Source organism: Danio aesculapii, chromosome 8, assembly GCF_903798145.1.
Source record: "Danio aesculapii chromosome 8, fDanAes4.1, whole genome shotgun sequence".
In the NCBI taxonomy this organism is placed as follows: domain Eukaryota; kingdom Metazoa; phylum Chordata; class Actinopteri; order Cypriniformes; family Danionidae; genus Danio; species Danio aesculapii.
This window is the reverse complement of record NC_079442.1, coordinates 9,591,280-9,614,785: the sequence shown is the minus strand read 5'-3', so window position 1 is coordinate 9,614,785 and position 23,506 is coordinate 9,591,280. Positions and strand designations below refer to the sequence as shown.

The window sequence follows — 23,506 nt, the reverse complement described above, 5'->3', positions numbered from 1 at the left end:
CAGATAAGCAGCGCCAAATGCAGTGGATTGTTTTTCTTCCCGTGCAAGTGTAAGGTGTGTTGGGCGACACACACAAGCATGGCAGCAGCAAAAAGGTGGACATAAGGAGCTTTTTTTCAACGAAAGTGTAAGTCACATAAACGCAAGTTCGCTACTAAATAAGCCCATCACGATAATGCCGTTAATGCTCGTGTTTTTCCCTCTTTAACGCACAGACTGTCGTTATAGGCTAGTCTGTGTATAATACGCCCTGAAAACCAACTGCAGAATAAACAGCTGCAGTAAATAGTCCTGCAGTTCTCCTAATCTCTAGCATGTCCAATTTCGGTTGAAACTATTTGTCAAATAAATAAATAAATAAATAAATAAATACAGCCTGTGTACAGGCATAATACTGATAAATGAGACATGTCATATTTGCACTGTGGCTAAAATGAACAGAATTCTTTATTAAACTCTCTTTATCAGTTAATAAACATTATTCTAACATTACACTATCAGGCCTGTAGCCAGCTTATTGAAAGGGGCGGCTATTTGTTTTCTGAAAAACAACCTTTTTTGTAGTTATTTGCCTGATTTCTATTTAATTATGAGGTATAAATATTGCACATTTTTATTAGTGACATTTTAAGAGCTAATTCTTGCTGAATAAGTTTGTCGGGTGGTTATCATAACCACACTTTCTGATGTACCAAAAATATTTCCAACCATTTTGCCAAATTGCTTACCACACTATTTGACTATTTTAAGTGTTTATTTACAACTGTGCATTTAAACTGTAAGTTTTGTATCACAATTTTATAAATTATGACAACTTTGAAAAAAAATATGGAAAGATTCTTATTTTTAAAATACAAAATTATCTTCTATCATAAATTAAAAAATTTTTTGCATCGACTTTTTTTCAGCAAGGAAGGCCAACAATAGAATTGTCTTGAGATTTAAGAATTGCAAATGGATTTTGCTAAATAGAAACCACCCAAACTAGAAACTAGCAAATATGAAAAACTACTCTGAACATTTTAGAAATGACATAGCAATCAGCTATTTCAACCAAGTGTGGAGAAACAGCATTCATATTTATAAAATAAAATAAAATAAGGGCGGCACGGTGGTGCAGTGGTTGCTGGTTTGAACTGGTTGATTTTTCTGTGCTGAGTTTGCATGTTTCCCGTGTTCGTGTGGGCTTCCTCCGTGGCTGCTCCGGTTTCCCCCACAGTCCAAATACATGTGAAATAGGTGAATTGGGTTAGCTAAATTCTCCGTAGTGTATATATGTTAATGAGGGTGTATGGGTGTTTCCCAGCGATGGGTTGCAGCTGAAGGGGCATCTGCTGCGTAAAACATATGCTGGATAAGTTGGCAGTCCATTCTGCTGTGATGACCCCTAATTAATAAAGGGACAAAGCCGAAAAATGAAGGAATGAATGAATAATAATAGTTTATACAACTGCAAATGTTAATACAATAACATTAACCTCAATATATTGCTTCATTATTTACAAATTTAACTGAACCGTATAAAATATTTTTGTCAAATTTTTTTCTAATGTAGTCTAATGGCAAATTATCAAATTATCTTCCTCTTTTTAGCAAGAAAAGGCAACAATAGAATTGTCTTTAGATTTCAGAATTGCAAATGGATTTTGCTAATTAGAAACCACCTGAACTAGAAAAAACTAACAAAATATGCAAAACTGCTCTGAACAAAATAAAATAAAATAAAATAAAATGAAAAAATTATATTATAAATAAATTTATACATTAAATTAAAATAAATTAAATCACTGGTTTGATTAAAGAAGGTCGCTGGTTCGAGCCTTGGCTTGGGCAACTGGCATTTCTATGTGGAGTTTGCATGTTCTCCCCATGTTCCTGCGGGTGAATGATTAAATACATTTTAAATTAAATTAAATTAAATTAAATTAAATTAAATTAAATTAAATTAAATTAAATTAAATTAAATTAAATTAAATTAAATTAAACACAGATGGCAGCTGTAACATTAACAGCTTTTGTATGGTTTTTTAATAACCACCTAATAAATGAAAGCTAGTAGACCACATGCAATGACTTTTTTTCTATCTGATATTATATTTCAGATCTTTCAGATATGAATACAGTCTGACAGGATGGCAGAGAAACTGCAACAGCCTGGTATAGGCATCAGGGAATTCCTGATCATTGCATCGTGAACAACAGTGAAGCGCAGGCATCAGGCAGTGGTTGCAGAGCAGAGAGAAAAGCAGAGACGACATGCTCTGTGAGTGTTCGAGAGAGAAAAAAAAAGTGCTCTTAAGCATTCCATCATTTACGTCCCTGCAGCCTCTCAGTCCCCCTCCTCCTAGAGAGAGAGAGAGAGAGAGAGAGAGAGAGAGAGAGAGAGAGACTCAATACGCAAGGCAGCAAACGGTAGAGGACTCCAGTCTGCCAAAGCACAGCACTGCTCGCTTTCTTGAGAGGAGAGAGGCAGAGAACCACTAGCCTTCTCCTCCTCCTCCTCCATCCGAGTGTGTGTGAGGCTGGTACATCCGTTGGCTGGTGGACACAGCAGCAGTGTTAGCATTAGCAGGGAATCTGTGCTCCATCCTCCAAAATGATGAACAACCTCAATGAATGTGAAGAAGGCGATGGGGGACCCAACAGCCAGGGTGAGTGGTCTGATCCTGCAACAGCATTTGCGTGTGCGTGTGTGTGTGTGTGTGTGTGTGTGTGTGTGTGTGTGTGTGTGTGTGTGTGTGTGCGTGTGCATGTGCAGAGGATGAGCAAATGTGTCTTTTTACTGGTCACTGGTGTGTGTGTATGTGTGTGTCATCAGTCATGCACCAGTAACTGATTACTGCTTGTGAGTGTCTGTGGAATGTACAAGATGTCAGAGTGCAGATATTCTTGTAACATCATAATTAATGGTGGTTTTGATGTATGTGGTGTGCATGTGACATGGAAGCATTTGGAGAAATGACATAGTTGAAAATTGTGTGTGTGTGTGTGTGTGTGTGTGTGTGTGTGTGTGTGTGTGTGTGTGTGTGTGTGTGTGTGTGTGTGCAGCTTTGGCAAAGGCTCGTGCTGCAAGGTTGCTGTGAGGAGAATGATAATGCTTTCCGTGTCTGTCTGAGGAACTACAGACAGCAGTGTGTGTTTGTGTGTGTGTGATTTTGTAGATGGTCAGGCACTGTCATCTCCCTACACTTCAAGTGAAGTGCAAATTTAATATACTGTGTTAATATTAAGAAATTTTCTGATTTTTACAGTGACTCAGGGTTAAAATTACCAGTTATTTTCATGTCAGAAAATTTCCTGTGTGTTTAATTTTATTTAATTTTATTTAATTTTATTTAATTTTATTTTATTTTATTTTATTTTATTTTATTTTATTTTATTTTATTTTATTTTATTTTATTTTATTTTATTTTATTTTATTTTATTTTATTTTATTTTATTTTATTTTATTTTATTTTATTTGCAGTGTAGTGGCTGATACAGCCTGCCATCATCAAATTATTGTGCTTGTCTTTCCTATTAACTGTTGGTTTTTCTGTTGCCTAATTTGATAAAATTTTCCAATTTAACTATTAGTTTTATTTTATTTTGACAATTTCACTCCCAATGTTTTAGATTCTCAGAAATAATAGAGCATTTAAACAAAAGCTAAGCTATGGTGCATTTCATGTCATTAAGGAAAGAGGGTCTCTGATGCAAGGTCTCAGTTTCTGAAGGAGCTTCATGCCTACAGGTTCAGCTCCAGCCTGCGAGAAAGGAATTAAATTAGCTCGTACCTGACCTCCTCTCGCATGCGTTCTTATCACCCCCCTGCAGTAAAGCAGAACCTGCACTCATTCTGAGTGGTGAAAAATTGGATGCACGCATGTGTGTTTCGCACACATTACGGATGGCAGCTGTTGAATCGATTACACAAACATCTCCCTTATTAAATGCACTGTGGTACAAGTGTCGTGATTGGATTGCAGTGGTTCTAGCAGAGACTCTGTCCGTGGTGCTGAAATCAATGCTGATTGAGCTGCTGGTATCAGTGGAGCTCTCCCTGGTTCTGAAACAGTCAGTGATCACATACATTGCGAATGTTCTCCATTTCTAGGCCCTCTGTTGCTGACGGACGTTTTGTGTAGACATGAGTGGAGCTGGCTGCAGACTGCTGCATTATAGCTTTCGCTTCTTTTCAAAGGGTCTCTCTCTCTCTTTCTCTCTCTCTCTCTGTCTTTCCTCTCTCTCTGCCTCGCTTCCTTCAAAGTCCAATGCTGCCCTGAATTTTCTCTCTCTCTTCCTCCCATCAGGGGGTAGGGACAGTACTGCAGTGGTGCTAATGCCTATTTGGTCATAAAATTCATGCTTGGTAGCTCACCACCTAAAGCTGTCCCAAAACAGTCTTGCTCTGTCATTCTCATTTTGGAGGATAGAGGGGAAATAAAAGCAGGCACTTAAATTTGATTAGCAATTAAAATCAGATTTTAAGAAAGTACATTCAGTACTATTCAGGCCTTTGTTTTAGGTGCCCCCATTATAATAGTTAAGTACCGCTTCATTGACACCATTAAAATGGCATTTAGTATGTTAGAAAGGGTGAGTAAATTAATGAATTAATGGATTATTTAAAGAAAGAAAGAAAGAAAATAAGAAGAAAATGTATAAAAAAGGTAAAAGAAAGCATAAAAATTAATGAATGGATAGATGGATGGATGGATGGATGGATGGATGGATGGATGGATGGGGTAAAGCAATGTCAAAATATTGTCACACACTTGTTTGACAAATATACCATCAGCCCTTATATCAACTTTATAATACCTCCAGACTGAAGACATACTTGTGTTTTTCCGCTTCAAGCTGTTTCAGTGTTCTACTGTGCCAGCATTTAACCAATAGCCTCTCTGCAACAATATTACGTCATGCTGCACGAGTTGCTGAGTCCTGATCGGGAGGTAACATTCGATTCCAACCGAGTCTGAAACCCTGTGATCGGGCCCGATTTTCTATCACGTGATATGGACATCCCTACTTTCGGGATTCTGAAGTCTGAATTAGCCTGGTTTCTCTCAAGGTTTTTTTTCTTCACTTCCGCCATTAGTGAAGTTTTTTTTCCCTCTCCGCTGTCGCCACTGGGTTGCATGGTTCGGGATCTGTAGAGCTGCGCATCGTTGGATTTGCCCTTCAATATTTGGACTCTCAGTAGTGATTATTAAACCACACTGAACTGAGCTCAAACTGAACTGAACTTAAACACTGCAAACTGAACTACACTGTTCCTATTTACTGTGACCTTTTATGTGAAGCTGCTTTGACACAATCTACATTGTATAAGCGCTATACAAATAAAGGTGAATTGAATTGAATTGAATTGAATGCAGTTTATGCATAAAGCTCTAATCTGTCAAGCTGGTTATCTGAGAGCAGTGTGGTGCAAGGACAGGAACTGAGAACCACTGATGTAATGATGACTTAATTGTCATTAAATGTAATTTGATTATATTAGGATTTAAGTTGGAATTTACAACATGTTATTAACTATTAATAAGAGAAATATGTTTTAAAAACCTCTTTAAATCTTTAAAAGAAAGAAAGAAAGAAAGAAAGAAAGAAAGAAAGAAAGAAAGAAAGAAAGAAAATGGATGAAAAGGTAAAAGAATGGATGGATGGATGGATGGATGGATGGATGGTTGGTTAAAAGTCAATCAGTCTTATTTAAAAGAAAATGTTTTCAGAGAGTAAAACAAATAGACCTTTCTCAAACTAAAATTCAAAGACCTGTAAGCACGATCAACTTTCAATGTAAAGCAATGTCATTATATTGTCACACACTTGGTTTGCCAAGCATATCATCAGCCCTTATGCATTGCTCCAAGTCACAAGACTCAGCAGCTTCACAGATGATGTGCATTTTCATGACAATTCAGTTAGCTCACTCATCAAGTATAGCCTGACACACCGGATCATTTTGCACCTTCCTCTCAGTGGATTCGAGATTTCTGATTGCTTCATGACACTGGTGATCTTTGGCATTTGTTATCAATGAAGAAGGCTGGACTAGATTAGTTGAGAAATTGGATGGAAGGCAGAAGGAAATTGATTGTCGATCGATTTCAGAGGCACTATATGAAGACCCGGCTTCATCACATCTCCAAACTATGCACAAAATCCATGATGGTTTAAAAGATGATCAAAAAAACAGTGTTATTAGTTGGAGATGAGTGCTGAATTTTTAAATATACAGCATGTTGTTTATTGTGTAAAAAGAAAAGCCCAGAACAATAGAGAGATGTTTTCTATGAGCATGCAGATGAGAGTGTGTGCACCGTGATTGTGCTTGTCCTTGTGGTGAAGTCTCAGGTCAAGTGAACATCAGGCCAGATGGCACAGACCTGTTTTAGCAGCCACAGGCACATGAAGACATTAAAACACAACAGGACCACCCTAAATTAGTATCGTCTAGAGAACTAGCTGTTCTCAAAAACCACACACACACTAACAGAACAAGAAAGAACTAGTTGTTCTTAAAGGCATACTTCACTTTTTACTTATTTACAACCTTTATCAGCTTTTTTTTCTTCTGTTAAACAAATAAAAAAGAAAATATTTTGAAGAATGCTGAAAACCTGTGACCATTGACTTCCAAATAATAGAAACAAATAGTATAGAAGTGAAGGGTTATAGGTCTTTAGCATTCTTCAAAATATCTTCTTTTTTTGTTCGACAGAAGAAAGAAACTCATAAAGGTATCGGACCCCTTAAGGGTAAGTAAATATTTTGCATAAGCATTATATAGTAATGTGTATAAAAACAGCTATTTACAATAGACATTAACCTTTATGTAGTGGATTATATGCAGCATGCAAAAATATTTTGACTACTAGCTTTTAGGTTACATTGCAAAGCATTTCCGGGAAGACATGATGCAGCTGTCACAGTAATGATGTGACACACTCTCTTTAAAAATAATGAGCTAGCAAAAGTCATAAGTTTTGTGAAAGCATATAGTATTCATAATGACATAGTATTCAACTTTTACATAAACATGAAATCTAAGGACAGTATTACATTTTTCTGTACCATTTAAAGTTACATCATAGATTACATCCTAGCCAACAGCAATGCCTAAAACTATATTTTGCCAGAACTACAGTTAAGCCCTGAAATCATTCATACCCCCTGGGGTATATATTTAGAAAACCTGTAGAAAAAATTAAAACCTGTAGAAAATGTGAGGCCTGCTACATTCTCTACCAGTTTAAAGTTGCTAAGCAGTCATCAGCCACATTCTCCAAGGAACCACCACTGACATTTGAGGGTGTTCTGCGTTTCTCTCAGGTAATTATTCTACTTCATAACCCTGTATGTGTATGACCGTCATGTGTATGATGTGGAGACAGTGGTTTTGCAGAAATTATTGAATGTACAATCTGAAGTGAATATTTTCTGTGTTCAGTTTAGTAGCGATCACTATCGGGTAGGGATGTCCCAATCAGGTTTTTTTGCCCTCTAATCCGTGATGTTTGATTTTGAGTATCTACTGATACTGAAACCCAATCTGATACTTCTATAATACACAAAAAAAGAATAAAGAAGAGCGAAGAAACAGATGCAGGATTTTCCTTATTTTTTATTTAATTCACTTTATTTTAACATTCTACAACTCTGTTACTAAACAGAGCACATCTGTGCGGAAGCTTGAACAATCAAGTAATAAATAACATAAATTCTTTTCTTTTGGACTTTCGTGCAACAATAAATATAAATATATATTCTAATATAAAAATCGAATATAAAAACAAATAGCACCTCAACATAAAATACCCAGTTTGCTATGTCAATGTTGTCATCATCAGCTTTATAATACCTCCATACTGAAGACATACTTGCGTTTTTCCGCTTCAAGCTGCTTCAGTGTTCTACTGTGCCAGCATTTAACCAATAGCCTCTCTGCAACAAAATTACGTCATGCTGCACGAGTTGCTGTTTCTGTGTGATGTCAAGAAAGAGGTCTAACTCTGTATCACCGCATAACTATAGATGTGGAAAAAAAAAATAATAATAAAAAAAAAAAAATATATATATATATATATATATATATATATATATATATATATATATATATATATATATATATATATATATATATATATATATTCGAGTCCTGATCGGAAGGTAACATTCGATTCCGATCGAGTCTGAAACCCTGTGATCGGGCCCGATTTCCGATCACGTGATCGGATCTGGACATCCCTACTTTAGGGATTCTGAAGTCTGAATGCAGTTTATGCATAAAGCTCTAATCTGGCAAGCTGGTTATCTGAGAGCAGTGAGGTGCAAGGACAGGAACTGAGAACCACTGATGTAATGATCACTTAATTGTCAATAAATGTAATTTGATTATTGTTAAGATTTAAGTTGGAATTTACAATATATTAGTAACTGTTAATAAGAGAAATATGTTTTAAAAACCTCTGTAGTTGTTTAAAATGGTCGTGCACTTGTTCATATACACTCAAAAAGTGACTTTTTGCTCTTTGTTCAAACTACTTATTTACAATTAGTTGAAACAACACCATTTTTAAGTTGGTTTTGGACAGCCTAATTGTTTTATATTAAATCCACTTAAATTTGTAAAAACAATTAAGTTAACTTAATTGTTATGTGTTGGGACATCATGAAGGAATTGTGAGGAACCCAGCATTTTTTTACAGTGTACCAGAACTTTTACAACAAATTGATCAATACGTTAATTTCGAATTATGTATATGAATAAAAACAACTAAATATATTAAACATTCCACGGCAACATTTCTGTGCCCTTAACTTTAAAATAAAATAATCAAAATTATTTAATAATAAAAAAATAGAAAATAAATTTAACTTTTTTTAAATCCTACCTACTCTAGCTTGTATTTTTCCAACACAATTAGAAATTTTGAATTAGTAGCACCCAAATAATTAGTACCCAGTTATGTGGGTACTGTCGGTTTATGATTCATTTCTTAATGTTGTTGCAATTATTATATATGTTAATGTACAAAAAATATCAAAGATCATAGTGCTTCAGATTAAATCTTCATATACAATTACAATGCACAATTTTTGATTTGTTTATTTATATCTAATGATTACAAGGATGCTGGTTCATGGAAATTTTTGCAGACTTTTGGCACTTGGAAAGTAATAATTTTAAAGGTCATACTTTATTTTAATGGTCCGGTTGTTGAATTTAGTTACATTGCATCTACATGCCAACTAATTCTCATTAGATTATAAATAGACTATTAGGTTAGGGTTAGGGTTGGGGTTAGGGTTAGTGTCATACCTCATCGTAGCGTTCATTTAAAAAATGAAATGCAGCCATACGTACCTCTGGCTACATAATTTGCAGTCTCCAGAAACATATATAGGACTACATCTTCAGAATAAGCCTATGTTGGTAAGTTGGCATGTACCTGCAAAGTTTCTTATAGTCAGTTAAATGTCTGTTGAAGGATCAGTATGAACAGATATTAAGCAGACAGTCTACATCAAAATAAAGTGTTACCGTTTTAAGCACTGGTCAACATGTATGTACTGCGGATTTATTCATTCATTTTCCTTTGGCTTAGTCCCTTTATTTATCAGGGCTCACCACAGCAGAATTAACCACCAACTATTCCAGCATATGTTTTACGCAGCGGATGCCCTTCCAGCTGCAACCCAGAAACACCCATAAACTCTTACATTTACTCACACATACACTATGGCCAATTTATCTGTGGATTGTGGAAGAAACCCACACCCTGGAGTACCCAGATGAAACCCACATGAACATGGAGAACATGCAAACTCCGCACAGAAATGCCAACTGGCCCAGCTGGGACTCGAACCAGCAACCTTCTTGCTGTGAGGTGACAGTGCTAACCACTGAGCCACCATGCCGCCCCCTGAAGATTTATTATGTAATCAAAGTAACATTGCCTGTTTACAATAGATACAGTAGAATACAACTTTAGTAGATCTGATTAATGTAATGTTTTAATCAACACATCATGTGCCAGTAACAGAAACACATCTCAGTCAATCAACACACAACGCCTCAAGCATGTAAGTGTGTTCCATACGCAAGCTGCCACAAGCATGACAAGCAACAAAGATGTATTTCTCATCAGCTCATTGGTTAGACAGGATTTATACAGATGTTTATTGACAAAAACCTCTTAGGTGGCTTAGCTCCGAGATTTTGCATGCAAAAAGTAGACTGCTGCAGCAAACTGGTTGTAGTTTATCTTTCGAGAACATCAGATTATATAACGTCATTTGAAAAATTCAATTAGTTGTATTTAGCCTTTCAGTTGTATTTCATGAAAGCTTATTGTATGTTTTTATGAAAGCTTATTGTTTTGTATGTCATAAGTGGGAATGTATTTTAAATTCAAATTATATTAATATACTAATATTTAGGACAGAAAGCAGAATGCAAAATTGGTATTGAAATTTTCATTTAAATCATTTAAAAATTGGAAAGAATTTACAACAGTGCTGTTAGTATCATTGAGGTACTATTCTTTCATCTTAGATCATTTTAATAATAAACGTTAAAATAAAACATATGTAGAAAATCCATAGTTTATTTGAATACTTTAATATGAAATTAATTCTGTATAGGGGTGACATGGTGGCTTTAGGCCTGTCACGATATCTATTTTTCGTTGTACTATATATTGCAACAAAATATATTGCTATAAACAATATTATTGTAATTCTAAGGCCATTTTATGCCACTCATTATATAATGCCAGAACGACAATACAATTTCATTACAATGCAAGTACACTCTTCCAAAGTACACAACATATTTTATTCTTGAGAATATTTCATTTAATTTTAGTCATTTTAACAGTTTAATAATGAGGTATTGGAATCAGAATGTGAAAACGCATATCCTAAATAAATAATAAATGTTAACAAAAAAGTGCTTGGTAAAAAGGAACAGGCTGCAATATCTGCTACAAGATCTATTTTCAGTTGTCAGGCGCCCACATTAAATTAAAATATACTTTAGTAATTTATAGTAAATGTTTTAACCATACTGACACTGGCACCTCCAATAGAGATAGAGGGCTCTATTTTAACGATCTAGGCACAAAGTCTGAAGTGCAAGGCTCAAAAGGATGCATGTCCGAATTAACTTTTGCTATTTTAAGGATCAAAAAATACGCTCTGCACCACGGCGCACGGTCTAACAGGGTTGCTTATTCTCTTAATGAGTTATGGGTGTGTTTTGAGAATAAACCAATCACAGACTTATATCCCATTCCTTTTAAGAGTCAGTTAGTAGCGCCATGGCATATATGCTATTTACATGGCGGACTTTGTAAATGGAAAAACTGAACGCTTCACTAGCGAGAAAACAGTTAAACAGAGCATCTGCAGTGCGAGGATAAAGAACAAGCCTCCTCCATTCGGCCTTTACTTTCACTTTCTCTCTTTTGTGGATAAGGAAACGTGTTGTACGCACAGACATTAGCCTACATAATTAATTTTGTTTGTTAAGCACAAAGATTTGTTTCAAAAATATTTCTAAATTCAGTTCTAATTTCCAGCAAATAAAATGAACAATAATAACGAGTTATATCCAAACACACATCCTATGCCCCATATGGTCCAAGATCTGACAGGTGAACAAATCTAAGAAAATAATGAGAAAATAATCGTTTTTTAAATATTTTAATCCTTTAATTTTTTTCATTTGTAAAGATATTTGCATATTGCTGTACATCCTGCCTGTTTTAAGCAATGTGTAAGCGAGGTGCACAACTAACGCACTCTGCGCTGGACTTTAGACCTGCTTTCAGCTGGTCTATTGCACAGTCTATTTTAGTTCCTCAAAATAGCAACACGCCAACAATGTGCCTTAACACACCTCTTTTCTAGACCAAAACACCCATGAGTCCACAAAGTGGCGCAAATGGATTTGCTATTTAAACAACGTGGCGGAAAACAGGAAAATTAAGGTTGTGTTGGTCTGAAAATAGCAGCACGTCAGGGCAAACAGGTCTTGCGCCTTATTGGGCCGGGTGTATGATAGGGCCCAGAGAGGTTGCACAATAAGCAAAAATGTTTCTAGAATTTTTTTGATGTATGGGCGATATAAATTTAATCACCAAAAATGATTGAGGTCATGCCCATGTGTTGTGCCAAAAGTCAATGTATTGATTATTGTGAAAGGCCTAGTTGGCTCAGTGGTTAGCACTGTTACCTCATAGCAAGAAGGTCGATGATTCGAATCCTGACTGGGCCAGTTGGCATTTCTGTGTGGAGTTTCCTCCAGGTGCTCCGTTTTCTCCCACAGTTCAAAGACATGCGCTATAGGTGAACTGAATAAACTAAATTGTCTGTAGTATATGTGTGTGAATGAGTTTGTATGAATGTTCCCCAGTACTGGGTTGCAGCTGGAAGGCCATTTTGCTGTGTAAAACATATGCTGGATAAGTTAACAGTTCATTACCGCCGGAAAATGAATGTATGAATTCTGTGTATTAAAATTGATGTTACATTTAAGAAAAAAAACAATGTTATAGTTATGTTTTTTAACATTATTGTTATAGAAATAGTTTAAATTGCACTTCAGTCATTCACTCCTGTCACTTCCTGTCATTTCATTTAAAATTCCAAATGAGCTACATGTAAATACTTAATGTAACAAACAAATTTAAGTAAAAACCTATTTTTATTATTATTATTTATTAGATGACAACTATATGCTACACATTTGCAACATAGTGAGTAGCAAAATATGTCCTATTTAATTAAATTAATAAAAATAATTGTTAATTTTAAAATAGTAGGCCAGATAGGCAGTCGGGACGCATCCCATTAAAAACATCATTCTTGGGGTAGGTGTGTGTTTCATGTGTTTTGGGTCGGGGGATGTAGTTCTTATGTAATTGAGGCAGTGTAGTGAGTATTATGTCACTGCAAAAGACCATGCATTATATAAGAATATTTCCTAATGCCACACATAAAGGATTTTTATATGTCCTCCTGTAATCCTGCTGATGTATTTGCCCTTGATGGATGGTTTTGTTAAGTTGTCGTGGCCAGCTGTCTCTGGCAGGTGCCTGGGAAGCCATTTTAGGGTGAGAACAGAGAAGAGAGCAGAGGCTGTTAGGTTAGACATGCAAAAGAACAGAAAAAAAACAGCATCTATCTATAGTTTAGTCATGACAATGGTGTGGGTTTTTAGATCCGTGTTAGCAATCAGGGCTGCATTTCTTGAAACCTTCTTAAGGCTACGTAATTTTTTAATTGCTACAGTGCTCAGCATATATGAGTACATCCCTCACAAATCTATCTTTAAAATTCATATTTTTAATAGGAAGCTATACAATATTATATTTGTGCATATACTTTAGATTAGTCAGTACTGAAGCCAAATCTGGATCTTATCTAACAAAATAACTTATGATAAGAGTCCAAAAACTAGTACACCCCAAATGTATATGTTATAAAAAAATATTAAATACAAATTAAAAAAGAGGTAAAATTAAGAGAAGCAAAAACATTAAAACATTTAGTTGAAAATTTGTAGGTTGTATTTTTTATTTTTATTTTTTGCAATAATTTGCAATTTAATTGTATTATCTTTCAATTTCTAAATATGTTTGGTGATTAAAAACTTATTTTAATAAATATATCTGTTTAATAAATCAGTTTTGTTTAAATGCACCAAAATACATTACCTATATTCATTGAAAAATTGATAAATATATTCAATTTCTAAATAGGGTGTGCTCAATTATGCTGACCACTCTATACCTGGTGTTAATATGCATTTCCAGACACTTTCTTTGTTAAGTGTACCCTCTTTAAGTCACACTGTTGTAGGGTTGGTCTGAACCACTCTTATACCTTATCACTGTGTATCATTAATGAATGAATATAACTCTTTAAGTTATGTATACACTTGGTGTTTAATTAGGCTATATCTCTTTATATGTAATTTTAGAGTATTATCCAAACAAAATAACATCAAAAAAAACAAAAAAAACAAAACTAAAAGTTACATTTATGTGATATTAAAATCCCTTAACCCATTATAGAAAGAATTTAAAAAAGAAAGAGTCTTTCACTGATGAATCGAGAGTCAAGAGGCATGGCTGAGTATTTTCTGCTTCACAGATTCTGAGCTCATTGCTAAATATCTAAAATATCGTTAAAAATAGTCCCCTTTTTACAGAGAACATGACAAGAAAATTGAAAGTAAATGTAAAACATCCAAATTCAATGCCCAGCATATAAATAGCATCTTCCTGATGAGCAAAAAAATAAATACAGTTGAAGTCAGAATTATTCACCCCCCTTTGAATTTTTTTTTCCTTTTTTTTTTCAGTTTTTAAATTTTTTCAAGCCATTTTAAGATCAAAATTATTAGCCCCTTTAATCTACATATATGTTTTCGATGGTCAACAGAACAAACCATCATTCAATAACTTGCCTAATTACCCAAACCTGCCTAGTTAACCTAATTAACCTAGTTAATCCTTTAAATGTCACTTTAAGCTGTATAGAAGTGTCTTGATAAATATCTAGTCAAAAATTACCTACTGTCATCATGGCAAGGATCAAATAAATCAGTTATTAGAAACAATATTTAACGTTATTAAAACTATTATGTTTAGAAATGTGTTGAAAAAATCTTCTCTCCGTTAAACAGAAATTGGGGAAAAATAAAAAGGGGGTTTAATAATTCAGTGGGGCTAATAATTCTGACTTCAACTGTATACAACTTTAACACTACAGTAGACTATATAGGGATAAAGGTAACAGTTTCTCACAGTTTCACCATCCATATCAAATAATTCAGCACCACCTGCATGGAGAGCACCTCACAACATCGTATGTGAAATGTAAACCTTAAGCAGCCTCTTTATATTTTTGTTTGGGGAACAAGCCAAGAAATGCTATATCTTTAGTTAAGATATCTTTAGAGTCTTTGTAGGCTACAAAGAGACAATATTATTCAGAAATGCAGCCCTGGTCATTTAATACACAAGTAGCACAGACAGATTGGCCATTGCTGATTCTGTAGCTGGTCGTGCAAAATTTCGTTGAATCCCTCCACCTCCCCCAGTTCCACTTGTCTAGATATGCTACAGAATTTATAAAGAGATCCTGTGAGGCCCTCCACTTTCCCCAGTACCACTTGTTTAGATGTGCTACAGAATTTCTATTTGCTTACTCAAGCATTTTATATACAGTGCTCAGCATAAATGAGTACACCCCATCCATTTTTATCCATTTCTCAGTGAATATAAGCAATGTTTTTTGGTGCATTTAAACAAAACAGATTTATTAAACACATATATTTATTAAAATAATATTTTAGTCACCAAACATATTTAGAAATTAAAAGATAATAAAATTAAATTCAAGCAAAATTTTGCAAAAAAATGACAACCTTCAAAATTTCAACACATTTTTTTCAGTATTTTTGCTTCTCTTTATTTTGTCCTCTTTTTTAAAATTTGTATTTAATATTTTTTTATAACATATACATTTGGGTGTTCAAGTTATTGGACTGTTATCGTAAGTTATTTTGTTGGATAAGCTCCAAATTTGGCTTCAGTACTGAATAATCTTATGTATATGCACAAATGTAATATTGCATAGCTTCCTATTAAAAATGTTAATTAAAAAAATAGATTTGTGAGGGGTGTGCTTATATATGCTGAGTACCGTACTCGCAGAAGCTTGAACACTTATTAGTAGTAGTAAGTCGATACTTGCTCTGCAACTATACATATTAAATCATAATACATTAACATTGTTATATTCAATAACATGCAAAGGCAATAATGAATGTTGTAATATATAGCGGAGAGAACGAAATTAAGGAACAACCTGTTTTTTATCTAAATTTCAAGGTCACAGCTCATACTGTGTCTTAACTAGATATGATGCACTACTGTAACATGCTATAAAAGGTACCTTTTCTATGTTAAAATTATTTAATTATATATATCCCTGCTGAAAGACTGCATAAACTAGTATGACAATAGTCCCCTCAGGTGCTGATTATGTGCTTTATTCAGTGTGAAATGCTAACAACGTGAGTTTGAATATCATTTTATGTGACACGTATTTCCACACTGAAATTAGAGGCTAATAAATTACCTCGGATTTTGAAAATAAAATGACTGAATGGTAAAACTGACTTACCAACAAATATTAGTCACTCTGCATATACTTTTATTTAAGTTATAAAGTTTTAATATGTATTGTTATAAATATTACCATTTGGTTGGGAGTGCAGTGCACTATTCTGTGCTTCTTTATGGCTTAAGACACGGTTATATCGTCAATATGATCATATTTGAAGATATATTAACTAATAGAGCAGTTGTTGTAAGCATATTTCATAGGTTACATAACAACTTATTACTTTTGTGTCCTTCAAAATTTTTGTTGTAATCTTTTAGATTGTGCAGTGATCATTTCCATCCTGTATTTTTGATTACATATAAATGTTTTTTTGTTGAATTACCTTGAATATTTTGTAAACCACTGTTCTACTAACACAGCACAACAAAAATTCCATTAACTTTGGAAAAATCAAGTGTGTATAAATACTCCTCTGATTTTTATGTCACCTGCATATGTAATGAGGCTGCATGATAAATGAAAGGTGATTATGTGCATAATTTGTCAGTAAAGCCACTTTTGTAATCAGCAGTAAGTTTCCAGAACCTGATTTCGGATAGAACAGCATTTACATTTACTGTACAAAGCTATAGTTCAATGACAAACTACACAAATTGGTGTTCATAATCACAGACGATTTAACCCTTTTACTCAGAAGTTTTAAATACTCCTGCTGACCCTCCTGTGTTCGTTATTAAATGTGACCTTTTTAAGAATGCATCGCTTTAAAGCAGGGGTGCCTTTTTTGTATGAAGGACCAAAAAACAAACATCGTCTTCTTGGAATTATAAAGTTCTATCTGCAAACTGAATGATTTTGAGATATTGAGCTATCACAATCCCTGTTAGGCACTACCAAGGTAGTGGCTATTCTTTCTGTGGTCCATCGAACACAAAACAAAATAACATTATTTGCAATTCCATAACAACAAAGACCAATAAAAAACATAAAAACCTCAAATTCATACATAACATCTAAATCAACAATCCACATAATATTGTGCCATTGAATATTTCTTCAATGATTTTTTAAACCTCATTTTACTTGAAGAAATGAAGAATATTTGCAAAATCTGCAGAAAATCAGCTTTTTTAAATTTCATCAACATGCAAGTATGCCTTCACAGTCTTTTCTAATTACCAGATGTACTGAGAAGAAAGAAGTCTGTCTTGGGTTTCTAAATGTAGAAGCAAATGTCTCGGGTCTGTAACTCTGTGAGGTCTGCATGATTGCTTTACTAATTTTCATCTTTCTGCTGCGAGTTAAGAATTGATTAAGTTTCAGTCTGAAGTGCCAAATCAGAGAGGGCAGTAGCGTTGAAAAGGTAATGAAATTAGTCTTGCATAAACCCAATGAAAATTGAAGAGAGAGAAGAACACACCGGACACACTGTCTTAAACATGCAGATGATGACAGTTCGAATTTTGTTCCTTCATCATTTATGTGCTTTCTGATTACTTACAGATCCATTCATTGGATCTGACTGGACAAGCAGCATTCCAAGATTAGATTATTGATACTGTATACCATTCCAAGAGGAATTAGTCTAAATGAGTCATTCACTTAAGTGCATCATTCAGAAATGTGAAATGTGTCAGTGATTGAGTAAAGTAATTTAAAATGATGTGTTTTTGAGCAGTTAGGTTGGTTATTTAGGTTTTAATAAATGAGTCACTGAATCATTCACTAGAGCACCTTATTCAAAAACATTGACTGCCTGAAATCACAATCCTGAATGTTGTTTATAATGGCTCTTTACACTGTACTTCTCATTCTAAACTCCACTTTAAACTCTGTGTAACAGTAAATGTCATTACTGTAATTGTGTAACAGGCTCAGTATCACAATTTGACAAGAGTATAATCTATTAAAGGAAAATCAATCCCATAGTGTAGTATTTTGAAAACCCCTGATGTTAAAGGGCCATTAAACCCACCTTTTTTGCTTTAAGTCTACCTCAGAATTTTTTGAAAAAATGCTCCGAGAGGACTGGGTATGGCCGGCAGAGCGGAAAAAAGAGGAGAGCGAACAACTGTTGTCAGTTGGCTCACAAAATGAGACACAAACTGTGAGACCCATGATTTTATAGTTTACAAAGTTAAAATGTAATTAATTTCATATACACATAACCACAATTTGTTATATCATTATAAAGATAATTATGTTTATAATCATGATCATGTTTATAAAAACCCTATAAATGAGGAGGACTTGCAGTCTTAATGCATAAACAGTGGATAAGGGTGCAGCAGGTCTCTTTTCCTGTCTATTCCAACCAATAGCCCTGCCGGTAATCTGGAGGATTGTAAACATGTGCGAACATAGCAGCACAGATATAGGCGATGTGTCTGAATGGTAATGAACTCAACTGATAAAAGAAAGCCTGCCATTCTCTAATTCTCATACAGCTCTCTCGACAAAAACCCTGCTGCAAACCAACAGCTTTGCGGCAAATCAACATCTATGCGGTATCGGCTTTGACAGCATCGTGGGGAAAAACATGCAACAAGCCTCATGGATCATGGAATCAAACACATATAACTCACCCAGTCTGACCCAGTCATTGGGTCTCACAGTTTGGCAGGTCTGCCTTGCCTGGAAAGCATATGCTCTCATGAATGATTAAGAAGCAGGGTCTTCTCATAGGATAATAAAACTTCGCTGTGAATAATAATGAGTAATCGACGTGTCATCACTCCACTAGCAGATTTGTGCTACGTCACCGTTTTTTATCCTGCCCCAAAAATTATTTGAAACCCGGAAGATAAAATTAGCTGACAAAAGCTCAAAATGATCTAGTTTTCCCCACAATTAAAGCTGACAGGTGCTAACACTTAACTGATGCTCAACACACAAAAATCTGTTAGAAAAAAAAAATATTCCAGGGTTTCTTGAACCTTTTATGATCAGGTTGTTAGATGAGCTCCATGCATGGTCTGTGTTCCAATTGTCAATCAATCAATCAATCAATCAATCAATCAATCAATCAATCAATCAATCAATCAATCAATCAATCAATCAACCTAACCATCAGTCAATCAATCAACCAACCAACCTAATCAATCAACCAATCAATTAATCAATCAATCAACCAAACCAACCAACCAACCTAACCAATTAATCAATCAGTCAATTAATCAGTCAATCAATCAGTCAATCAATCAGTCAGTCAATCAATCAATCAATCAATCAATCAATCAATCAATCAATCAATCAATCAATCAATCAATCAATCAATCAATCAATCAATCAATTTATCAATCAACCAATTAACCTAACCAAATAATTAATCCATCAATCAACCAACCTGACCAAGCAATCAACTAACCAACCTAACTAATCAATTAATCAATAAATCAATCAATCAATCAATCAACCAACCTAACCAATCAATCAATCAACCTAACCAATTGATCAATCAATCAATCAATCAATTAGTCGATCAACCTAATCAATCAATCAGTCAACCAACCAACCAACTATTCAATCTAACCAATCAATCCATCAATCAGTCAACTAACCAACCATTCAACCTAACCCATCAATCCATCAATCAATCAATCAACCAACCAACCTATCAACCTAACCAATCAATCAACCAATCAACCAACCAATCAATCAATCAATCAATCAATCAATCTTTGTGAGTTAAAAATAAAAGATACGTTTCTCTACATTTAACATTTTTTAATGTGACTGCATTTTCAGGACTATGAAAGACACATTAGGTGTCAGACAGCTAATATTCTAACACATTTGTCAATTTACTGCTGAGAACAGGAGATCACCTTCAAAGTAGAGATGGAAATGAAGGAATGGTACATGCTGTCCCTGTGAGTGCTGAATGAGTCAGTTTCACCCCAAGCGCACTATGTGCTTTCTCCATTTCTCTCTATACTGATTGCCTATTCTTTCTCTCTCTTTCACTCTCCATTCTGAGAATGGTGAGGATCTCCTTTTCTCATCTGGAACTGTGCTAAATTGCTAATCTGGTTTTTGTCTTTGTCATCTCCATTTGCATTTGACCACAGTCCCCAGTACATTGTTATCTTCTTAAAATAGGTGTTAGCTTAGCAGGGCCTGTCCCATATTGTTGTTGCATAAAATTAATGGATTTACACATTCCTTGTTTGAACAATGCAGTGAATTTTATAGACTTTATAAATGGTCTAATGTTGTACTCATGTACACACATGTTCTTGGGTTTGCGAGTATCTGCATTTGTGTAAACTGATCAATGCGGTAATGCAAAGCAACAGCTGTATTGGACATTTCTGCCAGTTACATCTCCAAATACTGTCTCATATATGGGTGCTAGCATAATGGTACATCTAGTGAATTGTTTTTATTAAAACAACTCACTGATTGTTATACAAAGGTCACATAAAACATTGCACTGCCATCTGACCTTGACATTTACATTGGTCTAATCATGCTGGATTTTACAGAATAATATTATAATTAGCAAGTCGTTTTTGCAGACAGCATTAGCATCGCATGAAAGTTTAATCTTTATTCATCTTTGGTGACCTTTTCTGCATCTTTGTGGGTTGCATATAAATGGCTGTATCTATATATACAACATTATCTTCAAGGGCAAGATGATTTATGACAAGGCACGTGTTCACAGCTACAACAGATTTCTAAGTGGAGCTTTGCCCGGGGTTATGTGGCAGTAGACATGTAGTAGATGCGCAAAACACTGACATATGACATCCCATCCAATGTGCGAAAGGAAGCTCTGTGTGTGTTTTGTCTGAAACATGTCTGCTTTCCACAGGACTTCACACTATGGGCCGTTCTAGTCTGATGAAATCTGCCAGTATTGGCACTTAACACTTACCCTACTCTCAGACACTGTAGGATGGACCTTTAATAGCCTCTCAACTGGCTGGAAATCCTTGTGCGAGTGCTGTTCTTTTTAAGCCGGCCTGTTAAGTAGCAGTATGTGGGTCTGCATTAAGTCTCCTGGAAGATCGTCTGATTTTGGCAATCTTACAGTTCAGTAAAAATCACACTGCATGACATGGATCTAATAATTAGATATAAGGTGTATGTAGACTTCACAAAGGTGACAGCTACTGAATATGGCACAAGTAGAAAATAAAAGTCATCTACATACAATAAAGCTGATGATCTGCAGTTTGGTAAAACAGGACACATGCACCAGATTTTTTTCCTTATTGGATTCTCATAGTATTTCTTCATTTCTTTAAGCTATTTTAAAATTTTAGTGTCATGTTTCACTGATCAACCCGTCATTTCATTCTGAATTTTGATTGGCTTGTCAGTAGATGTAGCTCATTGCAGCAATAACACTGTGGGAAGGTCATCTTACCTTCTGGATGTCTTCCGTTGGCTTGCATTGGTTGCAAAATCATGACAACAGCGGTTTTTAAATCTCTTAAGTACAACATTAAGTAGAACCACCATTCAGAAGCCAGGATCAAAGAAATCGACACAGTTGTATCATGTTGGTCATCTTTCATCTTGGCCAGCCTGAAACAGTACAATGTAAAACAGACATTAGACAAGTCTGACCATTTAGTCAGAACAACCAGCGGCTCTTTAATAATAAGGTCACTTGTGTGATGTACCAGAAGAACTGGCCATAGGGAGCGCAAGCACTTTATTTTTCTCAAATACATATTATTTTATGAATTTAAAGTGTAAACGTTCAGCATTTGTTTGAAATGGAAATCTTTTGTAACAATTATAAATGTATTTACCGTCACTTTCACTTTTGATAATTGTAATGCATCCTTTCTGAAAATGGATGCAGATTTTTTTTGTTTGAAATAAGCAAAGTCGTTATGAAAAAGCTGAATGAATATGAATTGTAAGCATGAACACAAATTATGTTTGGTGCATTACATGCATATCTGATTGCATGTGTGTTTGTGTGTGCGTGGATTCTTGTGGCAGCTGCATGCACCATCAGGCAGTAGTTCTCCACTATGTAGGTCACACTGCATGGAGGGGAAAAGATAGAGATCTGTGTTTGTTGAGCTGAATGCCATCAACATTATGACACTGTGGCTTATTTATTGAATTGGAGGTAATTTATTATCAGTCTTTTCACGCATTCATGTATCCAATTTAGCAAAAAAAAGGGTTAATTTTGAGTGTGTGCACATGCTGTACAGTGTGCATTTGCTTATGTGCTTGTATGTGCAATTAAAGATCTTGTCACAGAACTGTTCTACAGTAAGAGCAACTCCCTTGGGAGCTTAAGCACTCTCTAGAGAAATACAGTAGGTTTGGGTGTGTGCAGGTGCATGGATGGTGAAGGTCAGAAATGCATTCCTGAAAGAATCCCCTATAGGCATAGATACTCTCTATAAACATTCATTCATTAATTTTCTTTTCGGCTTAGTCCCTTTATTAATCACCACAGCGGAATAGACCGCCAACTTATCCAGCACATTTTTTTTTACACAGCAGATGCCCTTCCAGCTGCAACCCATGTCTGGGAAATATCATACACACTCATTCACACTCATACACTACGGACAATTTAGCCTACCCAATTCATCTGTTCTGCATGTCTTTGGACTGTGAGTAAAACCAGAGCACCCAGAGGAAACCCACGCGAACGTGGGGAGAACATGCAAACTCTACACAGAAACGCCAACTGACCCAGCTGAGGCTCGAACCAGCAACCTTCTTGCTCTGTGAGATGACAGCACTACCTACTGTGCCACCACGTTACACTCTATGGACATATCCATATGTAATTACAAAAGTCACAGTTTTACCTAAGGTATGCGATTACAGATTTTTAAATTGTGACATAATGCGGATGTGCTATTTTGATGAAAAATTTACTTGTCAATGAGTCTTAATATAATTTGGTTTAAAGGGTTCAACATGTTCAAAGATCAGGTCATTGTGTCTCCAGGATGAGGCCCTAATTGCATCATACCGAACGACACAGTTCTCAATTTTGTATCCCTCAAAATATATTTCTGAACAGCACATAGTCTGCTCTGTCACCTAGGAACGTTTTGCCTTGGGGGACCCTTCAAGGGTCATTTTGCCTCTGACAACATAGCTCCCAGAATGCGTTGGTGCTGTTTCGATTGACAGAATTGAATGAAGGTCAGAGACAGTGCCTCTGGACTGAGCAACTGAAGTGGTGGTCTCATTTTTAAGAAGGGAGACCAGAGGGTGTGTTCCAACCATAGAGAGATCATTCTCCTTAGCCTCCCCAGAAAGGTCTGTGCCAAAATTCTTGGAAAAGTACAATAGCAGAACTTTAGAATCAAAAGGAACAATGTACTTTTTGTCCATGCCCTGAAACACTGGATCATCTCTTTACCGTCTTTAGGGT

General features: G+C 35.2%; 1 protein-coding gene across 2 annotated transcripts in view; it reads left to right on the top strand.

Moving 5' to 3' along the window:
* Positions 1–2,437: 2,437 nt before the first annotated feature.
* slc12a5b (solute carrier family 12 member 5b) overlaps positions 2,438–23,506 on the top strand; it is a 126,808-nt gene continuing 105,739 nt past the window's right edge. For both annotated transcript variants that reach the window (XM_056463146.1, XM_056463145.1), the window contains exon 1: positions 2,438–2,651. In XM_056463146.1, coding sequence (XP_056319121.1) covers positions 2,597–2,651 — 55 coding nt within the window. In that variant the 5' untranslated portion in view covers positions 2,438–2,596. The remainder of the gene's footprint in view (positions 2,652–23,506) is intronic.